At 32.2% G+C, this 23,431-nt stretch overlaps 1 protein-coding gene across 3 annotated transcripts in view; it reads right to left on the bottom strand.

Moving 5' to 3' along the window:
- Positions 1-1,719: 1,719 nt before the first annotated feature.
- Positions 1,720-23,431, bottom strand: part of LOC6639966 (terminal nucleotidyltransferase 5C) — a 65,713-nt gene continuing 44,001 nt past the window's right edge. For all 3 annotated transcript variants that reach the window (XM_023181963.2, XM_047010240.1, XM_002063019.4), the window contains one exon: positions 1,720-3,307. In XM_023181963.2, the coding sequence (XP_023037731.1) occupies positions 1,736-3,307 (1,572 nt within the window). In that variant the 3' untranslated portion in view covers positions 1,720-1,735. The remainder of the gene's footprint in view (positions 3,308-23,431) is intronic.

Genomic DNA, 23,431 nt, shown 5'->3' with positions numbered 1-23,431 from the left:
TTCTGTCTTTCTTAGTTTTTAGGTTGAAGTAACGTTTAATATATATATATATCTTCTATATATCGTGTTTAATATGCATATATTTATTTTATATGTATATCAGTTTTTTGTTTTTTTTGCTTTAACAATCATAAATTATCACCCAGCAGAGTTTTTTTTGTTTAACAATTTTCCATTTCATTTTTTTTAGAGATTTTTCTTTTTTTTTTCCTTTTTTGTGAGCTGAGATTTAAACCTTAAGTTTGATTGTACAAAATCGTTTCATTTATATATATATATATATATAATTTTTGTAGTTTTTCTTTTTCTTTGACTAATATTTACATATTTTTAACCATTTCTGCAAAATTATCTACTACACTGTCATTCTCTCTCTACATATATATATATATATATATAAATCAGCATTATTTTTCATTTATTTTCAAAAAAAAATAGTAAATTGTTAAAAATGAAAACAAATTCAACACGCCAACTGCATATAAAAAAGGAATTCTTGTTTTTCTTTTTGTAGGTTTTTCTTTTTCTTTCTTTCTTTTTCCTATTGGTGTTTTTATTTCTTTTATATGTATATATATATATCATTTTAGGTATTATAATTGTTATTAGTTTTTGTTTTTGTTTTGTTTTTATTATTAGTTTTACACAAAAAAAGAAGAAAAAGAAGAGGAAAAAGTGAAGGGAAATGAAAATTGAATTGGTAAAAGCAGAGCATACAATTAATTCCTGTTTTAGTTTTTTTTGTGATTTTTTTGGGTCTTACAAAGTAAATTTGTTTTTTTTTATCCTCGGAGGGCATGGTGAGGGGTAGAGGGTGGTGGTGGTGTATTTGTTTAAGTGAATATAATAATAATTAAATGGTATACAATTAGATAGTTTGTTTAAAATAAAAAGAGAGCCAAACATTTTTTTTTTGGGGGGGGTTGTTTTTTTTTTTTTAGTTTTTTTTGTGTTTTGAGTTTTTTACGATTGTTTTTTTTTTGCCCTTAATTACATTTTCTATTGCATAGGATTTTTTTCTCGGACTTAATTTACCAAAAATTTTTCCTCAAAATTTTCTCTTCTTTTTACAAAAACTCAAAACTAACAGAGCGGCTTTCAGTCTAAATTTGAAACTTTAAACAAAATGTGAGTGTGTGAGCGTGTCTCTGTGTGTGTGTGTTCAAATCATGAAATCCGAAATTGCGAAATTTGCGAAATCAATCAAAAAACAGTGAAAAGTAGTAAGTAGTGGGTGGATGAGAGGGTGACTGGTTGGGTGGGCGGGGTAAAAAGCCGCTGCTGTTGTCTTCAAACAGTTAGTTTAGAGCCTTTGTTGTTGCTGTTCGGTCACATTCAAATAAGAGTCCTTGCCCAGGAGCAATAGTTGCGGCTCGCTACCATCTTGTGGATAGAAATAGGCATATTGTCCTTTATATAGACTCCAGGACCAATTATTTTGGCTATAGACAGGCACATCGACGGGCATCTGTTGTGGCAATAAGACCAAATGGCCCTCCTCTTCGATTCCAACTCTCTTGTTGTTGTTGTTGCTACTTGATGTTGCTTCAATTTTCATTTGTTGCTTCTTCTTTGTGTGTTGGTGTTGGTTTTTTTGTGTTTCTGAATGATTCCTGCTGGTGTTGCTTAATTTGAGTGTTGATTGTTGTTGCTGCTGCTGCTGTAGATGATGTTGGTGTTGATTTTGATGTTGCTGTTGCTGTTGTTGTTGTTGTTGCTGCTGTTCCTCAATCAATCACGTACTCAACCAGGTAGAATTGCAGGTGCAAATGGTGCTGGGAATCACAGGTGCATAGTAAACGCCATTGGCATATATTAGACCCGGCGGACCCGCCTGTATCTGTATAGCTTGCGGTGGCGGCGCATTTCCAGGCTGGGTCGATGTTGTTGTACCAACATTTTGTTCATTTGTTGAACTATTTGTGGGACAACAGGCAGCTTGTTGCACATAGATTGTTTGTGTTGCTCCCTGTTGTTGAGACTGTTGCTGCTGTTGTTGCTGCTGCTGCTGTGAAGGATCCAGGAACTGATGACGTTGTTGATGTTGCTGTTGTTGCTGCTGATGTTGCTGTTGCTGTTTCTCTTGCTTATGATATAGTACCTGGGCGGCCAGCGATTGTATCAGATGCAATGTCTGTCGTCGCTCGTGTCCCATTAGACAGACTGTTGACATTTCGACAACTTCACGTAAATGCATCAGATATTGATACTGTAGCGGCTCCTCGTCCACACCCCAGAAATGATTACGCAAATATGCCTCCAGCTTTGTGGTCTGTGTATTTATGTCGGGGAAATCAATAAAGAAACGCGAACACATATAACGCTCTAGGGTCTTGATCAATTGCGAATCGACAGCCTTGTAATTGCGCACTAGAAGATTACAATACTTGAGCAGACCACCGCCCCGGATCTCTTCGGGCTGGCGTGTTGAGATCAATTTCTTTTGCAAATGATATAGAGCCTCCTGGAAATCCCCATAGACAGATTCACCCACAACAGTGGGATAGAAATTCTCCGATATGGGCAAGGCGGCACAATCATAGAATAGTAACAACGAATCGAGTACAATTTGGAATGAATCGACAGAGAATTCAAATTGACGACGCATTGTATCGACAAATTTCAATTCAACATTCTTGTGACCCGGTGAATTGCCCAACGAGATTAAGGACCAACGATCACCATCATTATTATTATTCACCTTAACCATTTTACCCACATAGGCCTCCTTGATCGAGCACGTGTAAATCCGACGCTTGCACACACCCTCGGGCATCAGATCGAGCAGAGTATTCAATACCGCTGTCTTAACACGATCAAAGACACGCGGCGAACTCAACTCGATGGCAAATATCAAATCCAAATCATTATATGGCTGATCCTCGCTGGCTAAAACATGACTAGCTGCTCCACCATTCAATCGTATGTCCTTGACTAAGACACCAGCGCCGCCGGCATTCACCTCAGCTTCCAATTTGCGACGCACCAAATTCACCAGATCCTTCAATGTCACCTCGAGGGTGGGGAAATTGCCACGGCCATGTATGGCCACCTTTTCGTCCATCACATTATGCAATTTTCGCACCTGCTCGAACGATAAGACGGCCAGACGCTGTGTTCCTCCCGTATCGACACTCTCCAGTGAGCCATGATCCGATGTCGAGGCAATCGATGATCCAGAACTTGGAGATGGTGGCGGCGTTTCGGTGCCACCATCTGAATGGAAACCATCATCGATCTGATACACGTCCATTCTGTTGCTGCGTTGCTGATGATATAACGGTTCGGCTCCGTCTAGTGTCCCGCACTACAAGAGATTGAGAGAAAAAGAAGAAAATCACAAATTAATATTTGAAACTAAATTCAAATTAGAGACTTTACTATGGTAATATGATTGATTGATTTTGAATTGTCAACATTTAAAGTTTTTCTTTTATGGAATATGGAAAGTGATTTCATTAAAACTTCTAAAAAAACGAACTAGGTCCATTATTCTTTTTAGACATTCTCTGAGAATTCACTGAAGGTAAAACCCAACAGACGGAAAGATCTCAAAAAGGTGCATTTATTTCCATGAATATGTAGATTTATTCAGTAATTTTCAAGGCATTTCGTTAGCACGAGGATTTTTCACTAGTTCTGGTCATAAAATGCCGGAAAAAGATACAAATTATTTGAAATACTTTTATTTTGAGGAGCGTAGAGACCCTTAGAACTAAGCAACCCTTTAATCCTTTCATGCATCCTATTCTTTCTTCTAGAATCTAGAAGACCATAACAAAAGTAAAAGCTCCATTATCCTTTTGGACATTATACACACTGACAAATTGACTAAAAACTAATCCTGTTAGATAGAAATCTCAAAAATTTATTTCATTCTGCATATATTCTAGAAAAGATGTAATTCTCTTATCAATTGTCATGACAACAAACGAAATAAAACCACAAAACGAAACTACATAAACAGAACTAGTTCCATTATCTTTTCCAATATTGCATACACGAAGAATTGACTACAAATTAATCTAAGTAGATCCCAAAAGGCATCTGAAGGCCTTTGTTGCTCTGGCTTCACAATCTCATTCTAACATAGAATTAATTCTTTTTTACAATTAAATAATAATAATAATAATAATAATAGATCCCAAAAGGTGGTTCTATTGATTCTTCTAGAATATATTGTTAGAATTTAACTAGTTTTTCTACTCTCTAGAATAAACTTAATTCTTTTATCAAACAAAATGAAACCACATTAAGAAAACTAGATTTTATATCATTTCAATATCCTTTTTCACAGAGAATTGACTTAAATTGAATCGTAACAAACGAAAATATCTGAGAAATTGTCTCTATTCCTTCCTCTCGAAATTATTAATGGATTTCAATCTCTTTTGAAATTTATCTTATCAAATAACTAGGATATATTATTTTTTAAATTTAAAATGTTTTGTTTATGAGCCAAAATGGTGCATTTTGATGATGTCGAATACTTCATCAATGAAATGTAATACCAAATTTCTAAATCTTTCCTATAAAACAAGGCTAATCGCTTACATCAAAGGTGAAGCATCCTCAGGAAAGGGAAATTCACTCCCCCAAAACAGAAATTGTATCTCTAGAAATGCTGATATTTCAAGAAATATTTCCCCTCCATAATGCCCAAATTTCTCCAATAATGAACTAGATCCGCCATTGTATAAAGCAGAACAAAATGATTTGTTGCCATTCTGTTTCTATTTCAAATTCAATAGATCGAGATTCACTCTTTCAATGATCTTTTGCTTAAGAATTTGTTTTAAGATGTCTCAAGATTAACATATCGTTTCCCCTTTCTCTTCTCCCTGACATCTCTCTCTCTCTCTCTCACTCTATCTCTTCTGATATCTCCAAGATGATTTAACAATGTTTTCTGTTTTCTGTTGTCGTTTAATTTTATGCACTATGTTTTTTTCTTCTTCTAGTTAATGTCTTTTTTTGTTTTGCCTATGTTGTTGTTGTTGTTATTATTGCCCATCAGCATTGTCATTGCTTTTATTTATTTATTTATTTCGCTGTTTTGCCATTTTTATTGAGCCAATGCCAAATAATGCTGCCGCCCCGGGGCTTCTTTTAATTAATTAATTTGCTTTAAATTTGCTAAATATTTTGTTGTTGTCGTCGTCGTCGTCGGTCGATCGGACGACGATGTGAATGACTATAGTAGTCAGTCGGCCGGCCCGGCCCGGCCCGAGATCGGCCTACGCATTTAACCATATCATTCTGGGGCTATTTTTCAAATGTTTTTATATTATTGGCACGGCTAATTTTCATTCTCTCTCTCGTTGTTGATGCCCCCCAACAACAAGCAAAATAAACCCGCAAACCGACCGACTATATAACTTATGGTATATATACTTATATATATAATATATATATGCACATTTTGTTGTTTTTTCTTTTTTGGCTGTGCGGTTCGTTGATATGTTTTTTGGGTGTCTGTGTGTGTGTGTGTATTGGTTTGGTTGTTATTTTTTCTTGTTGTTGTTGTAGGGGAATGTAGAAATTTCCGCGTTGTTATCGTAAATATTCGTCGCCGGCGTGGGTTACCCTCCCTTCCCCCTCCCTTCTACCCATCAATACGCCTTTATCCACCACCTACAACTGAATAGTCCCTCTTCTTCTGTTTCTCTATGCCTTTTTCTATTCTATTATTTCTTCTTTTTAACCGTGGGCCTTTTACTCTCTCTCACACACACATATACACACTCCCACTTAGTATACAAAAAAATATATATATACATTAGAAACGCTCTATTATATCGCCTTTAGGTTCTGTACTCCGTATCTTTATTTTTATTGTTTTTTTTTTATTTTATTTTTACTTTTAATACCCTGTGGGCAAGATGTTTATTGCCCAAAAAGTATATTAAGATTATCATTCAATTTATTAATATTTAAAAATTAATATTCTATAGTTCTAGAACCTAGGGATAATAAATATAATATAGCTATTGAAATCTAAACTCTTTCGAAGTAATCGTGAAATATTCGATAAGTTTTCCAACTGACAGAATTCCCCCGTCGAAAATTATAGAAAATGTCAAAAATTTCATAAATTTCTAAAGGAACATCGTTTCCGGAAATATTTTCTAAGTCCCCTTATGGCTCTGTTGAACTCAATGGGTTACCAAGCTTATTTTTTTTTTGGTTTGTTGGTTTAAAACTCCGTATTGTGGGAGGAGGGGAATATTTACTGGTTAAAATTTGTTAAGTGGCATATCTTGGATCTAACAATAAATTTTAAGTAGGGAAAATCGGAAAATCTTAGAAATAGAAATTTAAAAATACATAATATAAATTCCAAAAAATTCCATTTGAATTTTAGCTGATATCAATCTCTTATTTTAGGGGGAGAAATCGATCCTACATATGGGATTTTTTTGAGATTTCTTTGAGGTATAATATCGCATCAGGAAAAAGGAATTTCCCCTTGTTTTCTACACTCGATCCAGGGACAAATTAAATTCTATCAGGCACTTTGATATAAATCGACTGTAGGCAGGGTATTAAAAAGTCTATTCGTTTTCTAATCTAGTGCTTGCTTTATTTTTTTTAATTTAAGTGAGTTTATCAAAAAATTTAACTTATTATTTTTTCTATCTCTTCTCGATCTGTCCCTCCTCCCTCTCTCTCTCGCTGTGCTCTGTTCTCTAAATTTTCTCCATTTGAAAAGGGAAATGAAATGTTTTTTTGTTTGTTGTTGTTACTGACAAGAATGACAAGATTATGACGATGGATGATGATAATGACAACGATAATACATATATAAATGTTTGTTGTTGTTGTTTTTGGCTGATGATTCACACTAAAAGCTTAAACAACGAGATTTGCATGAAACTTAAGACTTGAATGACTTAATTTACGCTTGAGCAATAAAAAAATAAATATAAGTACAAGCGCATTCTTTGTAGGTTAGTGCTGGGCAGGTGGGGGCAGAGAGTGGGGTGGGGTGGGGTGGAACTGTGAACTGCCGCGTGGCTTAGTTCACAGGGTGGCGGCGGTTAGGTTGATGCTGCTGCCTGCTGCAGTTGCAGTTAAAGTTACTGTTTTTTTTTTTGCCTTTTGTTAGGTTGAGGTAGTTGTTTTTGTTGTTGTTGCATTTGTGTGTTCTTTTTTTTCTGCCAGACAATTATTTATTTATTAATTGCTATTGACGTACACACACACACACACACACACGCAGACTGGCGGACTTACTCATTGAGCAGCGCCAACAAATATACATATTATAATTGTTATTGCATTGGCAATTCCCAGCTGCCCTTGAATTATGCCACACAGACACACAAAACAAAAAATAATAATAAAAACAAATTCCAAATTATATACTAAAAGCAGCAACAATAACAAAACAATAATAGAATTTGAAATATTTGTCAAAATTTAAAAAACTTTTTTCGCCCTCTTATTTTAAAACTAAAACGTTTTTATGTCTCTTTTTAAAAACAAACAATTTCCCATTAGATGCGATAATTTGTCAAAATTTCACTTAAATATTGAAATTTGGATCCTTTTTTATCTAAGTGAAATACTAAAACGTTTTGAAGTTTCTTTTAAAAAAAATTTTTCAAATGTTTTTTAGTCACATTTAAAACAAATAATTCCCAATTAAATGCGATAAATTTCCGAATATCATTCAATATCACCCCACAAATATTGAATTTTAACCGGGCTGAAAATTTTGTTGATTTTAACCTGACTTTTTTATGGTAATTAGCAAAAAAAATTAAAAATTTACCTATTTTATTTTGAGAAAAGTCTATTTGAAGGTTTTTATTCGATAGAATTTATTCGTTTAAGATTATCTATTAAATAACAATTTAAAATTAATTAAAAAAAACTACATCTTTTTTTAGTTTGAGCGAAATTGACTGTTCAAAAAGTCGATTTAAAAATTTATTCGACAATTTATTTAATAACAATCTTAAATCTTAAACAAATAAATTACAGTTTAAGATTTAAGATTCTTATTAAGTAACACTTTAAAATTAAATTTAATAATGTTGATAATATTCAACATTTTTTATATGAAATGTGGTCTTAAATTAAGATATTTTTAAAACCCCCACATAAACGTTTAAAAAAATTAAAATTCTGATAAATTTAGTATTTTATCTTAAAAGTCAATTTAGTCAAATTAAACTAAACTTCCCTTTAGTATAATTTTTAAAAACATAAAAATCTGATTAACCTGAAATAGGGTAAATCCCATTTAAAATATAAAAAATTTCCCAATAAATCAAAATTATTACATTCAACTATTTTCCACTAATATTTCACTTTTGCTTTTAGTTCCACAAACATTACAAGAATTTCGATTCTTAAATTGTTTAACATGCAAAATGTTGAATAAAAACCCAAAAATGGGTTAAAAATACCATTTAAAATAGCAAAAATCTGTCCCAATAAATCAAAATTATCCCAAAATATCACAATCAGCACTATTTTGTATTAATATTTCACTTTTGCCTAAAATTCCATAATAATTTCAAAAATTTCGGTCATTATCTTAAACTATTTAACATGATTCATTGAAAAAACCAAAACAAATAGTGAATTTTTAACATTTATCACACACATTTGTTATACTTCAAATTATTATAAAATTTCATATATGTATTTAGCAACTGTCTGGGGTTGGTTTCTTCCTTTCTTGTCTTATATAAAATGCTATAAACTAATTAATATGAACTTTTGTGTCTAGTATCTGTTTAGAATCTGTTCAGAGCATTTATCTATTTAGTAGTATATGCCAATTAGCTAATTTCCAATTGCCATTAAATAATGGTCTTTTTATGTTATTTTTGGGTTTTTTGTTTTACACTTTCTCTGTCTGTGTGTGTGTGTTTGTGTGACATGTCATAATACCTATTAACACATTTTATTATAGTATTTAACACTTTTTTTGTTCCCTCAGACCCACAAACTTTCTTATCTTTCTCCACAGCAACAACAAAGTTATAGAAACCAATTTTTTTTCCCCATTTTTTTTTTTTTTATATAATATTTGCTGAACTTTGGCAAATTTGTTTGTTCCACCGTCAACAAGTTTTTTTTTTGTTTTCATTTAAGAATTTCGCAATTATTGTTAAATTTTTTCAATCTTTTATAGTTTTTATCAATTTTCACAAAAAAAAATGTAATGTAAACTTCATTAACTTTTCTCAACATGATTATAACTGTATAATTGTGGTTGCACACACACAGACAAACACACAGACATAAGAAATATCGGCAAACAGGTGTATTGGCTGTGGCTGCGCCTGTGTGTGTGTGTATATCTGTGTGTGGCCTAGACAGACTGGTCTCAAATAAAAGTGAAAATCGCAGTCACAGCAATAGCAGCAACAACAACAACAACAGCAACTACAATCTTTTCAGTTTGGGCAGAAAGTCTTTGGCAAAACTCTGGCTTGAAATATATGGCAAGTATCTATATACACACATACAAACATACATACATATATGTATAAGTATGTATTTTTTTCTTTTTCTTTCAACGTACCGAGAGAGAGACACAAAGTGTTGTTGTTGTGTTTATTAAGTTAGTTTTAGACCAAGCAAGCAACTAACTAACTAACTAACGTTACACAAATATGGTAACAGTTAGTTACTTTTAGTTTTTTTTTTGTTTTTTCTTTTAGCACCGCAGCATTACCATGAAGGCAGCTGGGACTAACGTTACACTCTCTCACACACACACTGTAAAACACACACGCACAACACTTGCTTCTTGTTGCACACTCAACACGAATTAATTTATATATTTAAACAAATATTTTTTTTTCGTTTTTTTTTGTTTTACTTGTGCGTGTTTGCGTGTTAACTAATTTAGCGTATGCCAAAAAAATGCACTGCACACTTTTCACTTGGACTTCTTTGCTTTTATATCTTTAATTTTTATTTGTATTTTTTTCTTCTTTTTCTCTTTTACGCGTCAGGGAGCTGTTAGTTTTGAGGTCCGTTGCGCTGCGCGTTCAAAATTGAAATGAAAAAAAAATAGCATCAAACGTCAAACTTGCAACATCGAACTCGAGCGAATGAGTCGAACTCGAGCATTCGCGAGAGTTCCATAAAAGCTTGCAAAGCAGCCGCTGACGTCACAAGGCTGTTGAGTGGAATGCTATGCGACATACACACATACAGATAGCGAGCGAGAGAGAAGGCGAAACAAGTGAATTGAGTGGTACAGAGAGGAGAGCCAATGAGTGAGCTCAAGTGAGCTTTTTTAGAAGGGCGAACTGCTTTAGCTAGCTAGGCTAGTTTATTCTGATGGTCGTCGGCTTTACTTTTGCTTAGGTTAGTCGGTCGAAGCCGCCCCCACCCCCATCCTCACTCGCCCTCTTCCAATCACCTCCTTTAGAGTGCAATGGCAGTATCTCCAGCTGACAGAATTTTGTTTTTGAATCTGCATTTCTTAGCAAAAACCAAAAATAGCTTAATATATACGTAATATATATATTTATTTCTGACTGGCCTAGCAACTCATTATCTCTTATTTAAATGTCTATATGCCTATATAATTTTTATATATTTATATACTTGTATAATTCGTTTATTTTTTCTGTTAAAGCTCATTTAAATAATTATTGATGAATACATTGGCCTTTATTTTATTTTTTACATATACATTTTTTGGTATCAATTCGTTTTTTTTTTCTTTAATTAATGAAATTTTTTATATATTTTTTTTCAATATCGTTACCGTTATATTGATTGTTGTTGAGAACGTGATTTTTGATTTCATTTTGTGTGTTTTTTTTTGGTTTGCCTTTTTCTTTGATTTTTCGTTCAATGTTATAATCAAAACGGACAAAAGTAACGCAACAAAGTTTGAAAGGTTGAAAAAGATTAATGTGGTTTTGCCAAAAAAAAAAAACACCACACAAAGAAATAATGTTGAGGCAAGCGTTAATGTATCTTGCAGATACAACTATCACAAGAAAAACAAAAACAAAACCAAAAAAAAAAAAAAAACACATTGCACTGCACTATGAGGCAGTAAACAAGCGTAAAGAAAAAACTAAAAAAAAAAAAAAACAAAACAAATGATTCAAGAAATATGTTGAAAATTATGAGCCCAGACTGACTTTTATACACACTACTAACTGGGAGTTTACTCATTTTGGAACATTGTTCGACTTTTCCAAGAGCAAGTTTTGTATGTTTTCAAAAATTCTGTATTTTATTTGACTATATTTCAATCAAAGGGAAGTACTAGTTAATTATACAAAAAATACATTGAATAAACTTTCAAATCCAGTTTTCGAACCCGTTTCTTCCCAAACTAAAACAGGCAGAATGGTTTATTTTTTAAAATGGTAATTTTGGATCATAAAATAGGTTCAAAATGGGTTAAAAGCTCTAATGAGGGTAATTTTCATATCCCAAAATTGAACTTTTTTAACTGAAACTGGTCAGAATATCTTTGAGAATCAACTTTTGGAGCGTAGAATTTGCCAACGAAATTTTTTATATTTTTTCCATTTAAATTCTGAGTTTTATTTACATTATATGAGTCGTTCTTCAGCTTTTAATTTTAAAATTTAGTGAAATTTAACGATTAACCTTTTAACTACATATATTTTATCCATATCTTTTTGTTATTGTTAATAAGAATAAGGCAATATACATATGTACATGATGTGAACAGTTTTCAAATTCTCTGTCTCACACCCATTAGTTTGGTCAAAAGTGTAGTTTGGCCTAATAAGGTCAATTGAAGATTACAAAAGTCTGGCATCGCCTTTTTTCACCAAACATTTTCTAATTCGTTCATTAGATCTTCCAAAACACTACTCTGAAATTCCTTTGGGAGATTTTCCATTACTTCCCATATTTTCTAAGAAAATTCTCTAAGAAAACTCAAATTCCGATTTTTCACCTTAAAATTTTGGCTTTTGATCAAGATCATGCCTCCTGAAAGCTATTGCCAATGTACCTTATAATTGGTTAAAGTGTCTTAAAATGAGAAGAAATCATAAATATATTGTTTGAGTTTGTTGTAAAGAGGTAAAGAGAGATAATGAGAAGGGGAGAATAAGGGAGGAGTAGTAGTAGTTTGAGTGGAGTTAGAGCTTGTTGCCATTATTATTATTAATGTCATTGTTGTTGTTGCTGGTGTTAGATGTTGCTAATGCTGATGATGATGATGATGATGACGATGATGGTGTGGCTTGGCTTTGGCAACACTCAGACACAACAGACAATAAGACAGTCAGACCGACCCTGACCCAATTAAAGCAGATTGCAAATGCCTTAACGTATCTATAACCATATCACACACACAATTTGTAAGCATAGCTCCTAATGTTAATAAGTAAAATATTGGAATTCCAATGAAAGTCTGGGACAAATATTCTATATAGCAAAAGCCTCACACACACACACACACACACACACACACAACACACACAAAATGCAAATGTACAATAACAAAACTAATTGTTATGCCAAGCAGCACAAAAAAAACGGAATGATAACCAAATATAAAACCGGTTCGACCGACATTTTCAATTCCAAATCCAATTTCAAAACCAGTCAAGACAGAGATTCACTTGCGATTTTGGCATAGTTTCACATATCACGAAATACAAGAAAGAAACAAAAATGAAAGTGCCACTAAGAATTCAATGAAAATTGTTGTTTGTAGAAACTCAGAAATCAATTATACCTATTGATTTTTTTAACCCCCACCCCCCACCTGTTGCTTTCAATTTTAGTTTTTGTCTTTCTCTTTGTTCGATTTTGAATAATTAAATTACTTTACATTTTGCGTCTATGTTTAGCTTTAGATATTATATAATCCTTAGACCCAAGTGCAATATATCTATATATATAAATCTGCTGTATTATATAGTATATATATTTCACGTAATTTACTTAAATTCAAAACACGTGTTTTGCCCTCAGCAATTATTTATATATATATACACAGAATTAAATTATTAGCACTGAGCAAAAAAAAATTGTTAATCAACAATCTAATTGAATCTTTTGTCGGCAAGGGTGAGGGTGGAAGGGGTATACAAACGAAAATAGAAAGTTTTGCCCTCAATTGATACCAAAAAATAAAAGTGATTTAGTTAATAGACATTAAAGTCATTAAGTCAGCCAACAAATAAAATTAAAACATAAAAAAAATAAACCGAAATTAGATTGCACTTGGAAATTGAAATTACCCACAAAAAATGGTTAATCAAAAAATGTTGATAAACATCAAAAAAAAGTATAAACTTATAAATCGCTTTTTATTAACAGATACTATCTGTATCTGATGGCTTTGTATAGTATCTGGTATAGTATCTGATGGCTCTCTATACTATATATCAAGTAGTTTTTTATCTCTTAGATAGGGAAATCCATAAAGCAAATAAGTATCAGATATCTTTTTCTAGGTATTTATAACTTAAACGGAAACCACAACTTAATTCTTGTATCCGTTAACGTTAATTGTTGACAAAGATCTTCACTTCTTTATTTAAAAAGATAATACATTTTTGTTGTCTTTTGTTATATATATATATTTTTCATTGTCTGTGTTCTTCTGTGGGTAACTCAGTGGCGGAAATTTATTATATTATTTATATGGGCAAACATTTTGTGGCATTTGTGCACATATTATGTAAATTATTTTTCATATTTACCCCACATTTTATTAAGGGTGTATATTTTATTTAGACATCTGTTTTTCTAACTTGTATCAATATAAATATACATATACACATCTTTTATCTAGGCCTAAAACTGTAAAAATCCCCGTACGAGTGGCAATTATGAGTACAAAATCAATGTCAATTTTCATAGCTGTCCAAGGATTGATACATATAACTACTTAGACCTTATTTAGTTAGCGACTCCAACTGATTCTGTTGTATATTTGAGATGAAGACTTATTTGATTCCAAGTCGAATTTCTCGGTTTTTAAATCATTTTTAGTCAGTGAAAAGTGACTAATATTGTTCTTAACATATTGAAGATTAGTAGAAAATTTAATGTGGAGGTTTAATGTAAAAGGCTTAGGGAGAAGATTAATAAGTCCCTAAGCCATTTACATTAAACCTCCACATTAAAATTTCTACTAATCTTCAATATGTTAAGAACAATATTAGTCATAACATAATTTCTTGACTTAAGAACAATATTAGTCATAAGTCAAGAAATTTGATACTTTTATTAACTTACAAAAATAATTCTTAAAAACCAATGCCGAGAATTGACTGGGAAAACGTCAACAATCGAAATGAAATCGACCTGGCTCTCATTTTCAAACTTTAATCGAAATCTCAATTTTTATGGTTGCCAATTAAACGACAAATTAATTCAAATATTCTAAAAATAAATTTCATTTGTTAAAACTAAAATCGAATTATTTTAAAAACAAAAAAAACGTCTGTTACTTTTTAATCAATATTTGTAATCAAAAACAAATTTATACCTAAACAATTATAGAACTCGGCCGGCATCGTAAAAAAGTTCCAAACTTAGTTTCGAAAGCGAAAACGATTGACATATTTTACTCGAAATTTAGAACAGGAACTTTGAAAACGTTGCAGAATTGCTAAAGATTTGCGTTAACGAATACGATTCGGAAGCAAGAACACGTCAGACTTCTTCCTGAAAACTCTATTTGATTTGAAATAAATTTGTCTATTTGATTCCTTTACAAGTAGTTTAGTTTTTCCAGTGTTTCTTTCAACGAATATTTCTGAAAATGTCGAGAATGTTTTATTAAAAACAATTTTATTAACAACAATCTAGTAAATTTTACTCAAAAAGTATAAAAATCCGTCAATACTTTAATTTATCTACAGGAGAGGAGTCACAACAAGATTTAACTAAAAAGTTTTTGAACTTTCCTATACTTTTTCTTTTCCATTGAATACCTTTCTAAGGGGTACACCAAAATTCGTCTTCCCAAACATTAGAATTGGGAAAAAAAAACAAAGTGTAAACTGAAAACATTAGTTTAAGCGGAAGTAAACTTAAAGTTTTGCTACATTTATGTGGCTTTTTTGTTGTTGGTTTTTATTTGTTTGTTTTATTTCTATTTTTTTGTACCACCAACTAAATTCAATTAGGCGATTTAAGTCGCTAGATAAACATCTATTTAGATACCTCAATATGCTGGAAGAGAAAAAGCGAGACAGTGACGGGGCAGAGTGTTACTTTCAATTGCAAATTGTTTTTTTTTTGTTTTTTTTTTTATTTTATTTTTAAATGTATGTATGTCTGTCTGTGTATGAAGTAGGAAAATGTGATATTGTTTTGAAATTGTTTTCTAGCGTGACTTGTATACAGAATCATGCAACTTATAATTACAGCAAGTAGTATCTAGTAGTAGTAGCTGCCACACAACGATGATGAGTATCTTTTTTGTTTTTTAACTACCTTTGCTTCCCCCTCTCTTCTTCTCCTCTCTTGGATCAATAGAAAAACGAAAACCTGTAAAGTTGATAGCAGAAGTCACCGCGAGTAGGCCGTTTATATGTCTATTCCACCTACTGGAAAAGTTAATGGCGAAAAAATTTGCCTTAAAAGCAATTAAAAAATTGTCGAGATACAAATACTTGAGACGTGCGTTAGAATGCGGCAGCATTAGACCTTGGGCACAAGTTCTATCTATCTCACTTTGGCGCTCAATCAATTCGAAAGGCAAATTTAAAAATTTATTCGTTTTTGGTCTCACACACATTCATACATATTTTTGCTGCCACTTCAGTGTTCTCTGTGTGTGTAGTTATTGCTGTTGATTGTCATAAAAGTTTGTAATTAAAATTGATAAATGATTTCGTGCCACAAATGTTCTTTTTGGCTTTTGACTGTTGCTGCTGCTGCTGCTCATATCAATTACTTCCTGAGAAACATCTGCCATGAATTAAGCATTCAAACTAATGTATCTAATGAGGAAAAACGAATGCAAACCAAGCGAATCAAACACATAGATTAACAATTGTCAAGATTATCATTATCATCAGAAAAGTCAGATGAATTTGGATATGTTACTTGGAATTTTGATGGGTTTTCCATTGAAAACCCAAGAGGCCATTTGATAGATTTGTTTTTGTAATCTTTCCTTACCTTAATAGGCGCTAGAACAAAAACAAATAGGATTTCCGAGAAAGGTCTACCTATGTACAAACTGAAGTTGGAGCATTGCTAAACTTATAGACTGCCATTTTATCGTACGTTTTTATAACTATTTAAATGATATAATTGTCCGATATTTTTATCAAATATAACAGAATTATAGACAATAAAGCGAGTAAGTTAAATTAAGTTAAGTTATATTAAGTTAGGTAAGGTTCTGACCAAAATTATTTGTCGACCAATTGTTTGTATGGTACGATATAGTCATCCGATTTTTATGAAATTTGGGACACTAATTAGTTGGCATTGTAAACTATTATATATAAGTTTATATGAAAATCGCTTAGTAAAAAAGCAAGTTATCAATAAAAGTCACTGTTTTGAGCAAATATTTATGATAGGTTAGAAGATAAGGTATTGAAAAGTCACTGTTTGGCCAGTCCTTCCCATCAGATATTGAACAAATTGGGCTTCGTCGTTAGTAACTACATTAACCTAACAAAGTCAAACTGACTAATAATTAATATTAATCGCTTTTTGCAGGGGTATAAGGACAAGTAACAAACATTTTTGATAATGAATTTGTGCTCTTGGCTGATGTATCAACTCCATATTCCCAAAAGCATTTGTTGATATGTCAATTCTGTGCTGTATCTGTCAACCCGATACTTATGGCAACCCTAGTTAAGCTTCGGTTAACTACTTCGGTTAGCAACTTGCAGTACTACACTTTTCACAAACCAACAGCATTCAAAGTGGATTTAAATATGCATTTAAATGTCAAAACTAATATTAATATTCCTTTAATTTGCTGCATCCCACCTAGCAATTGGAAAAAAGGAGTCAGAAGTCTATGTTGAGTCTCTTTGATGATTAAAATATGACTTAAATAACAAAGAAGACTCGAAAATGAACCCTCATATGCTTAAAAGATGATTTACTTAAAAAGAAAACACAAAATAATAAAAATATCACTAAATTATGAATGGGAACTAGTGATGTAAAAAAACAGACATACATCGATGTATCGATATTTTATCCCGATGTTTCAAAACACCATCGATTATTAACATTGACACCATCGATAAACTTAGACATTTATCGATCCAAGAATTCATTTAGCTGCCCCCAAGAGAAGGAAGTTCTGCCCTCCTACGAAACATATTGAAATTTACATCACTAATGGAAACTGATTAAAACGAGGGTTCATAATCGACTCTTCAAGAAGAGTGTGTCATTTGTGATCAGAAAATGAGCTCATTTATGATCATTTTAATCAGCAATAAAAATTATGATCATTTATATCAGACTGAAAAACTTTAAGGACTCAAAAATGATTAAAAATGCTTGCTGAAATGGTATACCAAAGTCCACATCTTTAAAATTCTTAAAAAAAATCTTCTTTTTGACTGACATATGGCATTTAAGCATATAAGTAAACATCATCAATATTTAGTTTGTTGTCAACCTAAAGAAAACAACAAAAATATAAAGTTTCATGATCTTAACCCGAATTTCAATTGTTGACTATATGTTTATGTTCAATCTAGATCAATTAAATTTGGAGCTTTTCTCACAGAATTGAGATTCTCTTAAAGAATTTTGCCATCTCAATTACTTAAATATTATTCGAACATGACTTAAGAACTGATCAAGTTATAGAATGCCATCTTACAGGTGTTGAGATATTTAGAACAAGCTGAACAAAACAAAATATTAAGAAAACACAACATAAGAAAAATAAAAGAAAAGAAAGAATTTCCCAAATAAAAAGCGAGACATTTAGAACGCAAACAAAAAACTAGAAAAAAAAAAGCCAGCTGTATCTATAGACAAAGTCAAGTCAAGCGCAATTGTGCCAGATTCGAATGAGGATTATACAAGTGATAGCCAGTTTTTTGTTGTTGTCTCTTTGTTAAAATATTAAAAAAAATTGCAAAATAAGGTCAGATATAGATACAAAATTTTGTCATATTTCCTCCTCCTCTCTCTCTCTCTAAGTGCAAATTGCATTTGCCACACATCCGCATAGATTTTTGGCAGACAATTCAGCAATTCTTTTTTTACGTATAGGTAAAAATATTTGAAATATTTATATATGAATGATTGTATCTATAAATATGTAGGTTGGTCCCCCCGCTTAAGGTGGGGTGTAGTGTAGATCAGAATCAGAGATCTTTGTACTTGTTTTCAGATGATTCAGCAGCAATTGTCTAATGGGAATTGCCATACCCAGTTGCAACGAAATAAATAATTATAATGAGAAAAACAACAAATGGATGGAAAATCATTACGGATTCGTCATACATACATATAGAAAGATGTATACCCACTTTAGAATCTCCTTAGCAAGAGATATAAATTACTGATTTATGATTTAAATAATTGCTTTATAAGTGTGCCAGCAGCAGCAGCTTGAAAGTCATTTGATTGAAACGAGCAAAAGTCACCGAAAAGTTTATTGCCCTCTCCACACACACAAACACACACTCACACACTTAAAAGAAGATGCAGACTCGGCAACAGCTTTCAAAAATAACCAACGACAAACAAAAAAATATAAAAAATTAAATACAAATTGTGCTTACATATACAGAGATTTGTGAAATATGTAGGTAAGTATTTCTTATTACATTGTACTAACTGACATGCACTTTTAGCAGACGACAACGACAACAACGACAACTTATCATCAGCCATCAATCAATCAGCTCTCAGGTCATGTCCAGCGATAAGTGAAGTGAGAGTAGTAGAAAGGTAAAGATTAGCCATCTTCTAATCTATTTTAAAGAGCATGTGGTAAAAAATCTCTACATACAATTAAAGGGTTTATGACATCTGGGGCTTTCAGATTGGATTGGGTTAATAAACTCAAATCGCAAAATCCACGTGTATATATACATTAAAGTGTGTGTAATAAGAGGATGTTGCAAGTAGAGGACTTTGACAATGAACAGAATCAATCATTCTGCATTTGATGCTAATCATTCAGCATTTGATGCTAATCAATTCATTACGTTGGGAGACAATCCGTCTATATATAGATAGATAGGTGCACATGTCCCTCGAATCTCATTCTAATCTACAGTGTTTGCCACTGAAAATCGTACATCTATTGTAATATATTGGAGTTTCAGGATTACTTTTAACCTCTATCTACAGACAATGAGCCCAAAGAGAGATATAAATGCTTTACAATTGTCCTAAAGTAATCGAAACTCCATCCCATATTCTCTTGATGTCAAAAATTTGGTCGATTTGATGCCACAAGGATTTGGAGCACTAAAAGAAACGATAGGTGGTCCTACACAATTCTAAATTGAATGTTAGTTATAACATTAGTTTAAAAAACACCGTCTGCACGATTTAAAAATGTTCTTTTTGGATTACTTATTAGTTTTTGTCCACCAGCTTCAAAATAGAACTTGGAATGATTATACTTGCCAATTGAACAACTAAGCAACTGAACAACTAAGCAAATGAACAAGTGAGCGAAGTGGTGAACAACTGACTACTGAAGTGCGCTAGTAAACAATATGAAAAATAAACAAGTGAATATGTTAGAATAGAACTTGGAATAATTATACTGAGCTACGGAGCAACTGAACAACTAAGCAAATGAACGAGTGAGCAAAGACGTGAACAACTGACTACTAAAGTGACCTAGTGAACAAAATGAGTAGATTGACTAACTTCGAATAACAAGTGAATTAATTCAGCAAATTGATCAAGTTTTATTTAACACTAATACATTCTCGGATATGTTAATAAAATGACGCAAAAAGGTCTTTTAATCCTAAAAGAAGCGCGAAATGTAAGGGAAAGAACGGTGAAGGCGATTCAAAAAAGTAGTGCGATACATTGGTCCAAAAAGAAAAATACGCTGCCTTGGCTCAGAAGAAAAACTGTAATAAATTTAGCAAGAAAGGCAAAAAAAGACAATTCTAAATTCAAAGAAGAAGAAGTGAATAGAAGTGAACGCCATACTGATTTTTATATATTTTTTTTTAAATTTTGCAACACTATTTCGATCGTGTACGATTTTCAATGACGCCCACTGTATTACTCTCTACCCAGCACCTAATCTATCGAAGGGTTGACTAGTATAATTCAGCATATAATCTATTGAGTTTGTCTAGTATAAAATCCAGCACTTAATCTATCAAACATTTTTTAACTAGTATATAAAATATTTCATTCATACAATTTGAATTTGATTTGATTTGATATTTTTTCTGCTGATCACACAAAATTTCATTTCATTTTCTTTTACATTTTTTTTATTTTTACTCTTTTGCTTATAACTTTATTTCTTTTGATTTTGTAATTTCACTTTCTTTGGCCAGCAACGTGACCAAATTTCAGCTACGTGGACATTAAAAAAATGAAATGAAAGAAATAAAATGGGGGAAAAAAAATTCGAAAATTGTTAAACCAAAATTATGCAATGGCAAAGGTTGCTTTGCCCTGTCTACAATTGCATCTAATTAAAAATCAAAAAACAGAAAACAAAAAAAATTTAAAATATAAGAATTACGTAATTTTGTTTGAAAAAAAGTATATCAAAAACCAACTAAAGGTAAATAAATAAGTAAATCAACCCACACACACATAAATATAGACACGATTTTTAGCCCACTTTGGTTTCAGTTTTATTTTTAACTTAACACACTCTTGAATTTTTTTTGTTTTAATTGAGGATGCGAAAATTTGAGAGCTATTTGAGCTGCTCGATAAATAATCTATGCTTGCTGATGCTCTTCTGCTTCAGTCGAGTGGCCACTGGCAACCACAATTAAAAATAGAAATTCGATTTCAATTATAGTTCTCCGCCTCCTCGAACTTCTTCACCCTCTACCCCCTCGTATCCCCCTGAATCACCCATTTTGATCCTCATACATTTCTAGTGCTTAGAGCTTGTTTTGTATCTTGGCGATACAATTGTTCCGGTTGGATAAGCATCATTTGAGTAAGTAAACCATATTTGGTTGGCTTTGGCTTTAAATATTTTTTATTTTTTTTCGACTTATAGAATTTTAAAGATCTAGCATATTACTTTGTTAGTAATGCACTTCAGATTTGAATTAGAAACAAGAAAAATATTTAGTTCAACTATTTTCGGTTCTGCAAACTGGGTAATTAACCTTTTCTCTAAAACATTTCTTAGAATTACCCAAATAAATTACTACTGTTCGAAAATAATTGCTGTTGAGTTAATATTTAATTATATTTTAAATACTTTGAATTCAAATCAAATCTCACAAGCAAAATGTTTAATCTTCTAAGTACTTTAGGTTCAAAGAGTCAATGTGCAAATTAGGTAATTACGTAAATATTAAGTGTTCCAAGGGAATAACTGTAAACATTTAATTACATTTTAAATATTTTGAATTCGAAGCAAATCTCGCAGACAAAATGTCTAATCTTTGGTTCAATCAACATTTTCTATATATTGTTTTTCTAATTACCTAAATACTACGGGTGCAAAGGGAATTACTCTGAACGTTAAATTACATTTTAAATATTTTGAATTCGAAGCAACTATTTAAGGTTCTGCAAATTAGGTAAATTACCTTTTTCTATTTACTTTGTCTTTGAATTACTCAAATATATTGCTTTTGCTGTTCGAAAGTAATTACGATTAACATTTAATTACATTGTTGAATTCGAAGCAAATCTTGCATGAAAAATATTTAGTCTTCTAGTTAGAAGTAGTTACTTTAGTCTTAAGTGTCAAACTGCAAATTAGGTAAATGACCTTTTTCTTTGTAACATTTTTTTTATAATTGCCGAAGTAAATTTCTACTGTCCGCAGGGAATTACAGTTGAGTTCACATTTAATTACATTTTGATTTCCAAGCAATTCTCTCAAAGCAGAATATTTAGTCTTCTATTTTTGGGTTCAAGTGTCAAACTGCAAATTAGGTAAATGACCTTTTTTCTCTAGTGCCATTTCTTCTAATTATTGAAATACTTTGAAGGGAATTACAGTTAACATTTAATTACAATTTAAATATCAATGAAATGAAATGAACACAGACAAAGAGGCAACTACAAGTTGGCAGTTTTTTTGATTTTTCAGCTGCTGTTGCTGCGCGGTGTCGGACTAATCTGCCTCTTGAGTGTCCCCTCCATGTCGCCTTCTTACCTCCCAATCCCCATCTTAATCTCACATCCACAAGTGATTTAAAACAAAAGCCAAGAGGCACTCAGCAGCAGCAACAACTGAAAGTTCGTTCAACGTTTTGTTTTGTTTTTTTCTTTTGTTTTTCTCATTGCGGATCTTCGGGTTGCTGTTGGTTGTTGTCTGCTTTAGTTGTAGTTGCAGTTGCAGTTACTACCAACTACAGCAGCAATATATGGTCGGTTGTTTTGGGGCTAGTTTCGGACGGTTTCGGTTTTTAAGAGAGTGGAGGGAAGAAGGGGTGCAAGGCAATGGAGGTTGTTGGCTTACTGGTTGTTGCTCGTTGCGCTTTAGTTGGTCTGTGTCTGTGTGTCAGTGGAACTTTGAAATGCCACCTTGCTGCTGCTGCTGCTGCTGCTGCGGCTGCGGCAGCATTCACCCGTATATGTTTTGTGTATCTGTGGCAATGTGGCAAACATTCTGGTGCTTCGTTGCACGACGAATTCACGAAAAAAGTGAAAGGAGTTTTTGTATATTTTACCAAGTTTTTGCAGTTATATATATAAACCTACTATACCACTATTTATTACTTTTATCATTTTTATTTATATCCATCTTATTATTATTGTAAGAAAAAATTTGCCCATAAACAAAATAAATATTAGGCAATTTTGCATTGGGCGTTGTTTTTGTTGGGTGAAAGAAAAAATCGAATTCAATTGATATGAACTTAGTTTAAAAGTTACTTTTCAATTGCATGTCATTTGGTATTGGCCATTAACACTGAAAAGAAATGTATTTCTTTTATGCTTTCTTTGCCCACATGCAAAAAGCATGTTGAACCCTAACCATAATAGCAACTAAAACTAAAAACTGCAAGTGAAAATGACTTGTCCACCACAACAAACACACACACACACACACACAGAGAAGAAAGATGAAACAACGCTTTTCACTTAGCAAACAAACAAACTAATAATAATAATAGTAAAAAAAAAAACAAAACAACAACAAATAATACACAGACCAAACGAATGCCCAACCCAACCGAAAAGCAAATAGCAACAACAACAACAACTAGCCACAAATTGTTGTACAATGCACTCGAGAGTCATGCACATAAACATGCACATCCATCCACATCATGCACATGCCAAACCATTGCGCAAAGACACAACC

Source organism: Drosophila willistoni (assembly GCF_018902025.1).
Source record: "Drosophila willistoni isolate 14030-0811.24 chromosome 2L unlocalized genomic scaffold, UCI_dwil_1.1 Seg196, whole genome shotgun sequence".
NCBI classification, from domain to species: domain Eukaryota; kingdom Metazoa; phylum Arthropoda; class Insecta; order Diptera; family Drosophilidae; genus Drosophila; species Drosophila willistoni.
The sequence above is the reverse complement of the archived record's forward strand: the minus strand, read 5'-3'. Positions and strand labels throughout refer to the sequence as shown.